The sequence below is a fragment of the Microchirus variegatus genome (assembly GCF_963457635.1).
Source record: "Microchirus variegatus genome assembly, chromosome: 6".
In the NCBI taxonomy this organism is placed as follows: Eukaryota; Metazoa; Chordata; class Actinopteri; order Pleuronectiformes; family Soleidae; genus Microchirus; species Microchirus variegatus.
The window spans coordinates 5,054,281-5,066,645 of record NC_139807.1 but is presented as its reverse complement, the minus strand read 5'-3'; the positions used below and the strand labels follow the sequence as shown (position 1 = coordinate 5,066,645).

Genomic DNA, 12,365 nt, shown 5'->3' with positions numbered 1-12,365 from the left:
TCAAAACACTGGGGAAAAAAAAACAATTCAAAGACTGTGTCACGTGTTACCAAATATAATGTCCTTTTTTTTTTTTACTCTGTATAATCCGCACTACCGTCGACCGTATTGAAAGCAAGTAGAACACTTGTATGAAAGCTGACAGCCCTGAGAGTTGTTTCTGTACCGCTCCTCTTTTTTCTCTGCCTTCACCGTCGATGTGCTCCATCAAATTACGGACTGCTGGGGAGATGCTATTGATCCCTGTGGTGTTCTACTCTCTCTCACTGCTCAGCAAACATACATACACTCTTGGTTGGTGGTCTTATTGACCCCCAACTCTGTACGTTTTGGACCTCTCGGATACACAGACCAACCATTTAGTCCTCCGTGACCACCCACATCACAGCGTATAGACATAGCTAACACGCAGCGCGTCTACAGACGCGGAGCAGCTGTCTTCACACGCATTACATGCACATCCTGTTGGAACCTCAAAGGGTCGGAATACTGATTAAAAGTTCAGTGAGGAACTTTCTCCACTGCCATTTTTCTTCCAGTCTTAGTGAAGCTCGCTGTTGTTGTTTCTGATAAATCTGCACAGGGAAAGTATATTTGAAACACTGTGCTGCTTCACCAAGGTGTCCTTGGGCCAGATTCCTAACAGCCCACTGCAGCAGCAGAGCAGCGCTGTGGTCAACAGCGGTGGTAGATTTAAAGTAGGTTATTTTTGGCCGCTGCCAGTTGTGTACACGAGTTCCTCTTTTTAAACAGAGACAAAGTCTACAGTCGGACTTACTGAGTGCTCTGTAAGTCTGGCTCAGTAGCTCTTTGTTAACACATGCTGAGGTGTCACTTTTTGGGCGATATTAGATTGTACATTGTAGAAAAATAATAGTTTGGCAGATTTGTGGTAAATCCAGCAAGTAGTGGACACTGAAAACCCATCATCATCATCATCACCATCTCTAGCCTGGCTTCAGTGTTAAAGGGACAAACTCTGTGTGAGCCAGTATTTCATACATAATTTAAGTATATAGGAAGAATGATGTATGATTTATTGAAGTAAATCTTGCATATGGGAACAATCTGACCGTCCATCCACAGGATGATGCACTGGCATCAGTGGGTAAGTAGATCACACGCTTGTGCACACCCACAAAGTATGACCGCACCCACACACACACACACACACACAGAGAGAGACAGGTCTTTACATCCCTAGTTGACTCCACTTTCTCACTCCTCTGCTCCTTCCCACCTGCCCTCTGTCTTTCTCTCTCTCTGTCTCTGGATGGTCTCTGGTCCTTCCCCGCATCCCGCCACAGTTGAGCAGATTGTGTCTGTATTCCAAGCTGCTTCCAAACAAAAGGCATGGGACCATTTCTCCAAAGCGCAGCGCAAGAACCTGGACATGTGGCACAAACAAGTCGAGGTTGGTACCACTTTGTTTGCCCCCCTTTTTTTTTTTGTTGTTTCACATGACTCGTGTAAAGTTAGACCTTTCCCATTTTGTTCTACACCTGTCTCGTTTATAAAGCTTTTACTAGTGATAGTTAGAATGCATAAATTAGGCCTACATTGTGACACAGAGTGAAACAAGAGAGGAAAATCAGAGGTGAAAAGAACATTCTCCCTGTTACAGTAAGTACTTACAGAACAGGTGCGATCGCTCCAATCAGTGTCAGGTCTTGACACTCCAACATCCAAACCTCCTCCTCCTCCTCCTCCTTTCCTCCTCCTCCCCTCCTTCCCTATACTCCAGCACTGGAAGGGTAAAACAACCTGAAGGGTGAGTTTTCCATACTTAAAAGGGTGTCCAGCACTCAGGTAAATCTGCAAAAGGCTTCACCAGCAAATGTGATTTTATTGAAACACAAACACTGATTCATATTTTTCATCCTCTATATTGTTTTCTGTCTGTAAAATCGAGCTTTGGAATAGAAGGGTTGTGACTGTTTTGTAGGTTCTCAGTCATACAGTCGAGCTTGCATGTCAGGGTTTGCCTTCATACGGCATTTAGAAAGAGAAAGAGGGTCTGGAGTGTGCTGCAGTCCTTGGTCTAAAGGACCAATATGTGGTTCATGCCTGCTCGGTAAGTTTCTCTCCAGCTCAATATGCGCAATAACAGTTTCAAATGTAATTCAGAGTCTAAATGAAATACACACACAGTAATAGTACAGCAGACGAAGAATCAACTTGTACAAAAGCATCACTTTAAAAAAAGGTAGGTGGTCTCAGAGTTAGACTGTTAACTGTGTTTGATGCGACTGGTGTTTCTCTAACGCGAAAATCATGAAAACACTCAAATTACCTTAGTCTCAAGCGTTCTGTTACAACAGATGTTTACCTAGCTGTGTGACATCATCAAAGACCGCTTATGTATTGTTGTCCTCCCTCCCTTCCTCAGACCTTGATGGTCTCTCAAGGATCCACTCGTATAAAGCAATTTCTTCTCTCTTACACACGCTATATATATTTTATATATATAGTCAACTATTCTGTAATAGGATGAAACTATTATGTGTTTGGCAGAGTGTTTTCATCAGGCCTCGGGGATTTGTTCATTCTTTCTCAGACTTCCTTTGTGTGTGTATGCACATACACTCTTGCACACACCAGGGAGTACAACATGGCCAGATGCAAGAGAAGAATCCACTCTGGGTGAACACACAGTGCTGCTGCTGCTGCTGCTGCTGAAAAAGAAGAAGAAGAAATTGTCCTCATTCAAAAAACAGTATAATGAAAAAAATCCGTAAAGTTAACCTTGGAGTTCAAATGTACTTTGTAGGTTTTTTTTTTTTCTCTTCTGGTTTACGCTGTAAAACAGGTGTGAGAGTAGACTCCGTCATTCATTTTGTGTGTGTGTGTTTTGCATGCATGCATCCGAGAACGAGACAGATGAAGTCATTTGAGCTCTTGGTGTCGCGTTGGCCTGAAATTGAGTCTATATTTCACCGAAACACGGTAGGGAATTGGTCCCGAATCAGTTCACGGAAACAGTCTGTGTTTTACAAGTGAGGTCACACTTAAATGGTAAGCAAACAAACCTGAGTAATTACTACACAGAGATTTATATAAAAAAAAAATTAAAAAAAATACTTTTGCCACCCAGTCGCTATAATCAGCTGTAATTAACACCGTCGAAACGACTGCTGCTGCATTTGTTGTGAATAGTAGACAAATAATTATCACCCGGCTCTGCAGTTTCCCATCAGGTTTCACAGTTTTCAGCGAGGTTCAGGTTTTTCGATTCACAGTTGGCTTTTTGGGCGAAATTTACCAGCTCTACATTACCTGTCCAGCACCTTGGTTTTTTATCATCCAAATGAAAAGATGCAGTTGTATAAATAAGCACATTAAAGTACAATAGCTCACATACCTTAATTTATATTAACGTCAAGGTTTAATAATATTTGTATAAAATATGGTTTATAAGCTTTAAGTTTTTAATAAGTTAGATTTAATATGTTTTCTTGACTGTGATAAACTAAAGAAACAGTGGTTTCGACCAGTTATCAGGCTACGTATTCACTCAACAACTCTTGGTAAAAGTAAGAAGCTGTGCCTAAATGTACATTATTATTATTATTATTATTGTTATCCATCTTCTACTGCTTTATGGGGGGCTGGTGGAGTCCAGGCACCGTTTACCAGTTAGCTCCGTTAGCTGCATTAGCTCCTTTAGCGGCGTTAGCACGCCTACAGTCGAACTGGAGCGGTCTGTTTATTAAACGAAAAGAGCAGCGTTACAAATAACCGGCGTACCTGTGTAGTGCATATTTTGTGCCTCAGTTTTTTAAAGTTTAGCGCTACTTTCATACTGTTAGCGAGACTCGTGCCAATCCCAGCTGACGTAGGGCGAAAGGCAAGGAACATCGTAGACTGGAGACACACGGGGAGAACATGCAAACTCCATGCAGAAAGATTATTATTACTATTAGCTACTATTGTTGTTGTTATTAAGAATGTCACCAAATAATATCCCACTTTCACTCATGATAATTGTCTCTGACAGGGTGTTGCAGTGTAAAGGAAAGGTATAGATATCTTTAACTAGCTAGCTAGCTATAACCCTAGCAGGCAGCTAAAAGTGGAGTGAAAACAAGACGTGACATTGATTATTGAGCTATATATTTTTTTTTTTTTTACCAGTACCGACTCTAAACACTAGATGATGCACTTTAGAGGACTGGCAGTCCATGACCAGTGTAAAGAGCAACGCTAAGTAAGTAAGTGCACTTGCTCTGGGGTAGTTTATGAACAAATAGTCAGCCGGTCATATTGTATATTCAGTGTGATTCTTTAGCCCCGAGGTGAAATGTGGAAGAGAAGGCAGCAGTGTTGAGTTGCCATATACTGCTTCCAGGCAGAATCAGATAACGGCAGCCTCTCTCTATCAGCGTTTTTATGTTGTTTGTGTGTGTGTGTGTGCCCATTGTGGTCAGCACATAATCCCAGATGGTTGTGTGTCTGCATGTGCTGGTGCATGTGATGTACCTGTTTGACCTCCGCCATGGGCTCAGGCTGATAACGTCAGCTGACAGATGGCGGTTAGTTTATTTACTCTCGGGCCGCTTTTTTCGCTCCCTTTAGCTTTTAAGGAGCATTTGCAGGCTTGTTGTTGTAAATATTTGATTGCCTGAGCACTGTGTCGCTTTGCACTGGTATATGTCCATAGTCGCAGGTTGTGTTCCATCTGTTCACCTCATGCTCTTTTGACATTTGTGAAACTTTGACATCAACCCCAGTGACCAGATATCCTTGTTTACCTGTGTGTAGCATACATTAATCATGGCCAGTTGTGGGGTTTAGTAAAGCAGTTGTGTGTTGCTCTGTGTTTATGTCACTGTGAAACATCTCTGTACATGTCTCAGCGTCACAGTTTGCACCACTTTAAACGTAAAAGCAAGAAAATATAGTTGTAAAAGAGAGCATTAAGGCATGTTTCTCTTTCAAAAGCATACAAAGGCTTTATGAAAATGTTGTTCCAATAACACATAAATCTATTATCGCGCCACTCTCATAATCAACCCCCATTATGCATGTGAGCTTTAAAAAGCTGACGCCCAAGGCGTAATTTGCCTCTTCTATACAATCCATAAAGAACAAAACATGACAAATAATACTGAATTCATCAGTTAGTTCATTCCGTAGTTTCTCCAAAACCTGAATTATATCTATTTTACATGCATGTCGGAGTTATACGACCCTCTTGAATTATACTTTGCTTCCCTTCACTTTGAAAAAACAAAACAACCCAGAATACATTAGGGAGGGCTTTTATTCTTAACTTGAAAAAGTATTTTTTTCCGTTGTATGCTATCATGTCCCATTTATAGCCTAAACCTCGATTTACAGCTGAAAGCTGAATGGTATTTAAAAAGTCATACAAACACAGATTCCCCCGCATATCCCCATAAGTTATTGTTATGTGTCTAATGTCTTTCAAAGATTATGTTTGTTGTGTTTCCTCTCTTGACAGTGTTTTGGTCTGATTTACAGCCAATCCAATCGAGTGCGTTGTCCCCTTATCTTTAAACCATTTTCAAACCTGCCTCTTGTTTCTAGTCTCCAGGCAGATGTTGTCATTAGTGAGTCTGGAAGGTTGGTATTTTATGCTTACTGCTAGTGCTTTCCACACGCGCGCTCAATTAGAATAAAATATGGGCATGAAAACCGACAGTGGACGCGTGACGAGCAGACGACGTCGCCCGCTGTCACGATGATTCAGTAGCGTCCTGAGTTACAGTGTGTTGACATTTTTTGGGGAGGAAGCTGTGGTTTTTGATTGTCATTTACTCTCTTTGCTGCATTAATGGGCTGTTTTGCCAACGAACAAGAACAGTGAAGTGCAAAACTGTGGGGTCTGGCAATATTTATGCTACCATCTGCCCTATAGCTGTGCCAGAGGAGCTGAGCCCCAGTTCTGAGACCATCCTTTTCATCTTTATTCAGCTTCACTGCACAGATCTGTATTGATCTCGATATCCTATGCACCAGCGAAAGGAAACACGGTCATCGCTGATAATCCTTCACCTCCTGGCACCTCTTAAAATGTGTATTACCCGTGTTGACGTTGCAGTTCTGAGCCCCGCCCTTCTCTTTGCATTGTTTTTTTTTTTCTCCAGGAGATCAGAAACATGCACAACGAGCAGCTGATGGGCATCAGACGAGAGGAGGAGATGGAGATGTCTGATGATGATATGGAGGACATCCCTGACAGCAAGGACTCCGAGGACTCAAGTATGCATATGCATTCGTGGCACAACACTCACAGTTGACAGGCCTTACACTGCTCAGGATCTCCAGAGGGGGGGGGGTGAACAGAAGAGTTTTAAATAAATGAGGGAGACGGCTGCATTTCACTGAAATGACACTAATCAACTCCAGGAGGCTCTGACGTGCTTAACGTGAATATAAAAAAACAACTTTTGAAGTATGTCCCACCACAGCAGCTTTACTGTGATGTTGATGTTGAGAATAGCAACTCGGTGACATTCATTCAAGTCCAACCCTGTGTGTGTGTGTGTGTTTGTGAGAGAGAATCTGTCCACATCTGCCAGCTGCCATCTTATTTCAGGTCGGGGAACCATCACAGTGCCATAAACCTGTGTTTTCTCCTCAGAGGAATCTCTGTGTGTTTGCTGAAGCAACAAAAACCATCAGTGTAGCTCACTAACTCTACTCCCTTTATGATAATTCTACAGTAGTCACCGGGGCAACATGCTACAAACACCACCAGCACCAGCGCCACATGGTCCGTCGACTCCTATTCTTTTGATTTGGGGCGTCTTCTCCTTGTTGCTCGGCTTTTCTTCGTTGCGATTTGTCATCTCGGCTTTTAATCACCGCGATCACTGCCGTTTGACAGCGTCGCTAATTAGCATGCAAATGTATGTATATACAGTCACAGGCTCCGGTGAGCGCCGTCTCTAAACAACAACCTCGCTATCAAGCTATTGGTCATTAGCGCTGCTGTCGTAGGACCTGTCGTATCTGCCGCGTGGGCTGGGGGTGACGAGTGTTAATGTGACATTTCTTGGTGAATATGTTAACAAGCCGACTGGTGCTCACCTTTACTCGCTAACCTTTAAGAGAAGGGAAGTGTTTACACATCAACCAGCTGTGCTAAAAAAACAAAAAAACACCTGTGTCATTATTTCAGCCTCTTTAAAAAAGTGAATCAATGATCTGTGTCTTGACTCTTACAGAACAGAAAGTAAAATAACTGCTAATGTGTGCCACTGTATGCCTTCAGGTGTGTGTGTGTGTGTGTGTGTGTGTGTGTGTGTGTGTGTGTGTGTGTGCACTCATAGATACCTTGAGGTCGATAGCGCTGCCTGTTAAGTAACAGAAAGGGGAATTGCTCAGAATCTGGCCAAGCGGTTGACATCTCCTCGAACCAAGCTGATGAGGCTCTCGGATCAATACTCTCCTCACCTCAAAACCTTCATTTTACTGGGAGAAATGCACACACAGATACCACACACACACACACACACATACACGGCCAGCAAGAGTTCATTAACACAGCCCATGGTCTTCCATGATTGAGTGTAGGCAGCACTCGTGAACACCCACACAAAACTGAACCAGACTCGCTTTCATGCACACACACACACACACACACACACACACACACACACACACACACACACACACACACACACACACACACACACACACACACACACACACACACACACACACACACAGGCTCACTCAGGATGGGGCTTATCTCCCAAGTACAGTCAGTGTATTGCTCTTTCCCTAAGAGCTTTCACTCGAGCACCGCAGGAGGGGAAGAGAGAGAGACGAGCTGATAATGCTGGACATCTCTAGAGCCGAAGCAGGTCTCATACAATAATAACTTCCACTGTCTCCTCTCCTCTCCTTTGCTCAATAGGTCAGGTCAAAATGTGCGGTAAAGAGCTCCCGGACAAAACTCTGGGATTATCACGGCTTTCAGTAGACTATTAATATACTAGAGGTGTTTGATTATTTAATGCCAAGGAAGCAGTGGTACATTTTTTGGGGGGGATAGTAAGCACTGAAGTTTATATTTAAGCTGTGTGCTATGACGATGCAAAAGTCGCCTATAGTACTGGTTTATAGTTTTCATTCATTATTTAGTTATGGTAGAAGGTTATTAACCCTTAGAACACAGGGTATTTCATCTGCTTTTTTTTTTTATTACTATGTTTAAACGTACAGTATATACAGAGGCTATAAAAATGTGCAATATAGAGTGTCTTATATCCTTTCTTTCAGCACAACCTAGGCAATCTGATTGCAATAATCAATTATTTCCACCAACTATATTAACTATATTAAAATCTGATTGAATTTGTGAAATGTGGCGTCACAGTTCAAAGTTCACTCGTTTTTATGAACAAAACGTGTCTTATTTTGTGACTTCTGCATAATTATTGCTACTTTATATCACTATAAAGTATATGTGATACAAATGATACACAATTAATCATACCTTTAACTCAACAGCACATAAGAAGACAAAAAAAAAAAAAAATTTAAATGTGTGTTTTTTTGACCTATAAAGACAGACACCCACAGGATGTCCCTATAAAGAGTTGTGTATTATTCTGACAGCAATTTACCTTGGGTGCACCTGCGGCACAGATCCGTGCTGCGTGTGCACTACGGGTTAATTATCTAGATGGTTATTAATATTTGATTTTTAAAATATTCTGTAGGTCAGAAGCACACGTTACAGCGGAAGAAAATTCAGTGCCAACATCTGTAGCTTTCACCCAACCATGTACTATTTCTTGGCGACGCGACAGATACAAGATCGGCGTTTGAAATACTGAAAGGGGAAAAAGGCTGAGATAATTATTTCTTTTTGAACAGCCGACATTAATCAAGAGGAAATTTAACACTCTTTGTTTCAAAAGAGCTGGAGTTTTAATAAGGTAAAATTGAGCTCTACTCTTGTGCCATTATGCTTGGTTAAATTCTCACCTACTCACGATCCTTTGCAGTATTATTTCCGCTCAAAACCCAAATGAATGAGGACAGATCCACGAGGGACTATAAATATCTATAAAGTTATAAAAGTACATCTGCACAAAAGAGCCAGGTCAGAGAAAACTGGAGAATGAGACTTGAGATCCGACTGGAGAAAGATCTGCAGTGAAAGCTATACATTTGAATAACTGAAATGTGGCCAGGGAATCACATTACATAATTGTATTGTTACATATTGTGCTTCATCCCTATAGGTGTATCCCAAGCAGAAGCCCTGAAGGAGGAGAATGACTCACTGCGCTGCCAGCTGGACGCTTACAGGAACGAGGTGGAGCTGCTCAAGCAGGAACAAGGCAAGAACCAACCGCTGAGGAGCGAGGAGGACAACACACACTCGCAGCAGCTCAGCTTCCTACAGCAGGCTCTGCAAGGCATGCAGAAGGTAAAACAACCATCAATACTTATCCACAGAGGGGGGAAAGAGAAAGCGTATAAATAATGTATTTACACTCTTCCATCCTACAGTTAGGTTTCATCTCGCATTTGTTCTTTTATTACTCATCGGGTTCCTTTAAGAACAACTTAGCTCCGGGTTAACGCGCCAAAATTTTCCTTTCTAAGCTGCCATTTATTCATGAGACCCAGCAAATTAAAAGAAAACTAAAAGCTATCTGGGAACAGACAGGAAAGTACAGCTGTCTGGAGCAGATGTTGTACTTTCATGAAGAGCTACTATAAAATCATATTTTCAGATTCACTGTGGTTATTGGACGGCCTGTTGGAATCGGTTTTTACTTGAGATTTGAGGGTTGTGCGAGGCCCACAAATACTTTTTTGGAACAAACCCAAGCTTATTAAAACTATTTCAAACCATTAATTCAAAAGAAAGCTAATAAAAAAGTGTTTTTTTCTGGGTTTTTTTTCATTCTATGAAAATGTGCCTTTAATCTTCCACAGTGAAAGAAAGCGTTGATGTCTCACACTTTCAAATTAAACCCATCTCAGATCATATAAATAAAAGCACACAACACCAGGAAATTGGATCCTACATTAAACCAATAATAATATTCACAGAAAGCAATAACTACGAAAAAAAACAAACAACAATAATATGGAAGTTGTTGTTGTTTAAGATTAATTGAAGATGTATTCTCCTCACGGCCACATTATTATTATTATTAGCTACAAATTACATCCAATTAAGTGTCATTTTAACATTTCATAAACGGTCTTCTGCATTCCTTGGCTGAAAAAAGTGGTTATTTGAGTTGTTGAACCAGTTACCTCTGGCATTTATAAGACCTGTACTTAGAATAAAGTGTTTTTGGACCATTCCCTTAAACTCTAGCGATGGTTGGATGTGGAAATCCCAGTCGATTTTGTAGTTTCTTAAATCAACTTTCTTCCTCGTTCCGATTCTCTGTTTGACCTTCAGCAGGTCGCATTTGCTGCCCCGTGATCGGCTGATGAGATATTTTGCTTAACAAGCATTTGAACAGGTTTAAAGTGCCTGTTGAGTGTGATTTCATGAACAATTTAATCACTTTAAAGCTGCTGCCAGCAATCTTGCCTTTTGACTAACTTTTGGCGAGCTTCCTGCCTTAAGCGCTTCCCTCCGTCCTTCCCGTGGCGCCGCCGGAGCGCGTACTCTGTGGATTCTCTGGGTTCTGATTTAATTTTGTAAAGTTCTCGGTCCTCAAAAAGTTTCTCCCTTTAGTTATCTTTAATCTTGTTTCTCTTCTTCAGTGATACATTTCAGTCTTGTTTTTACTGACACATGTTAATGAAATTAACACCGCTTCCTGCAGAAAGTAGTTTTGTAGCGCTCATTTTGTATTTATCATAGTGCTGGGCACGTTAACGCGCTAACGGCGGTTAACGGCTCCCAATTGTTAAAGTGAGACTCCAAAGTAACGCTAAACACATACGCAGTACAGAGGAACATTTATTTATTAGTTATTTGTAGAGCTGCTCTTTTTCATTTAATAAACAGACCGCTCCAGTTCAACTGTAGGCGCGCTAACACCGCTAAAGGAGCTAACGCAGCTAACTGTAAACGGTGCCTGGACTCCGGTGCCGTGACGCGTAAACATGACTCCAGTTCGACTGTAGGCGCGCTAACACCAGTGGAGCTAATGCAGCTAACAAAGCTAACTGGTAAATGGTGCCTGGACTCCGGTGCCGCGGCGCGTAAACATGACGTCACACGCGTCTTTTTCCGGTCAGACGTCATGGAAACATTGACACTGTTAGCCGCCGCTAACGCGTTAACATGCCCAGCACTAATTTATAAACAAAGATTAAGTGAATGGCTGTAAGTATTTTGGAAGGCAGTGAAATAGGATACCTCTCCTTGGCAGGGTCCATGTGTTTTATCACACAGCTATCAGCATGTAGTAGCAACTTGGATTTTAATTTTTTTGCTGAATTGTAGCGTGTGTCTGTGTAACAAAGACATACTGAAGGATAATGACACTGCTCTGTTGTTCCCTCTGAAATTACCACAGCAGGACGGGAATCTTTTCATGTGCGCGTTAAGCAGAAAACGTCAGACGAGGACAAATTATCTGTCAGAGCTTCCTCAACATCAGTTTGTTTTACGCAGAGCAAGAATAAAACACAAATGGGTCTTAATTCTCTCCTTATATTTCACCTTAATTCATGTATGTAATTTATCAGATGATATGGCAGATTATTCCCCTTGGACACTACTACACATAGATCTAGAAAACGTTTATTAAAGATATTATTCACATCGCTGTATTGCTCTTGTTATTATAACAAGCTTAAGCTGTAATCACTGGTGTAAGGATCATATGAAAAATATTCATAAAACACTTAGAGGCTCACTGTTCGCCCCTCTCTTTTTTTGTGTGTCCACAGCAACTGTTAAAAATGAGGGACGACTTAAAACAGCGGGACGCCGAGCTGGAGCAGAGTGAGGAGGACAAACAGCAGCTGAAGACTCAAGTGCAGACGTTGAAGGACAGTCTCCACAATCTGCAGAACACGCACATAGTACAGGTTGGTTTGATTTTCTCTTGTCTGTGATCTCCAGCGTAGTTCTTTGACTCCATCACCGTGTTTGTTTAAAAACGCGTATGTAATTTGCACTCTAATAAGAAATAAATGACTTCAGAATTTGCTTCAGACCGTGGAAGATATAACAAAAATGTTGATAAACAAAGCGATGAAAGTGAGCGAATGACAATAACGTGACCTGCTTTAGAACATGTTTCTGGCCTTGTTAAATACATAGAAAATAGCATTTTTTACTTATTATTATGTGAATACCACATCTTACTACCTTGATCTGTTGTTATACTGTAAAAACACAAAGCAACATCTGAAGGAAAGACAAATCTTTTCAAAAAAAAAAAATCAAAACCTTGACA

General features: G+C 41.4%; 1 protein-coding gene across 1 annotated transcript in view; it reads left to right on the top strand.

The window, feature by feature from the left end:
• enox2 (ecto-NOX disulfide-thiol exchanger 2) overlaps positions 1-12,365 on the top strand; it is a 176,871-nt gene that overhangs the window by 151,719 nt on the left and 12,787 nt on the right. The window contains exons 9-12 of the mRNA XM_083891162.1: positions 1,308-1,414; positions 6,111-6,225; positions 9,225-9,412; positions 11,854-11,994. Coding sequence (XP_083747288.1) covers positions 1,308-1,414; positions 6,111-6,225; positions 9,225-9,412; positions 11,854-11,994 — 551 coding nt within the window. The remainder of the gene's footprint in view (positions 1-1,307; positions 1,415-6,110; positions 6,226-9,224; positions 9,413-11,853; positions 11,995-12,365) is intronic.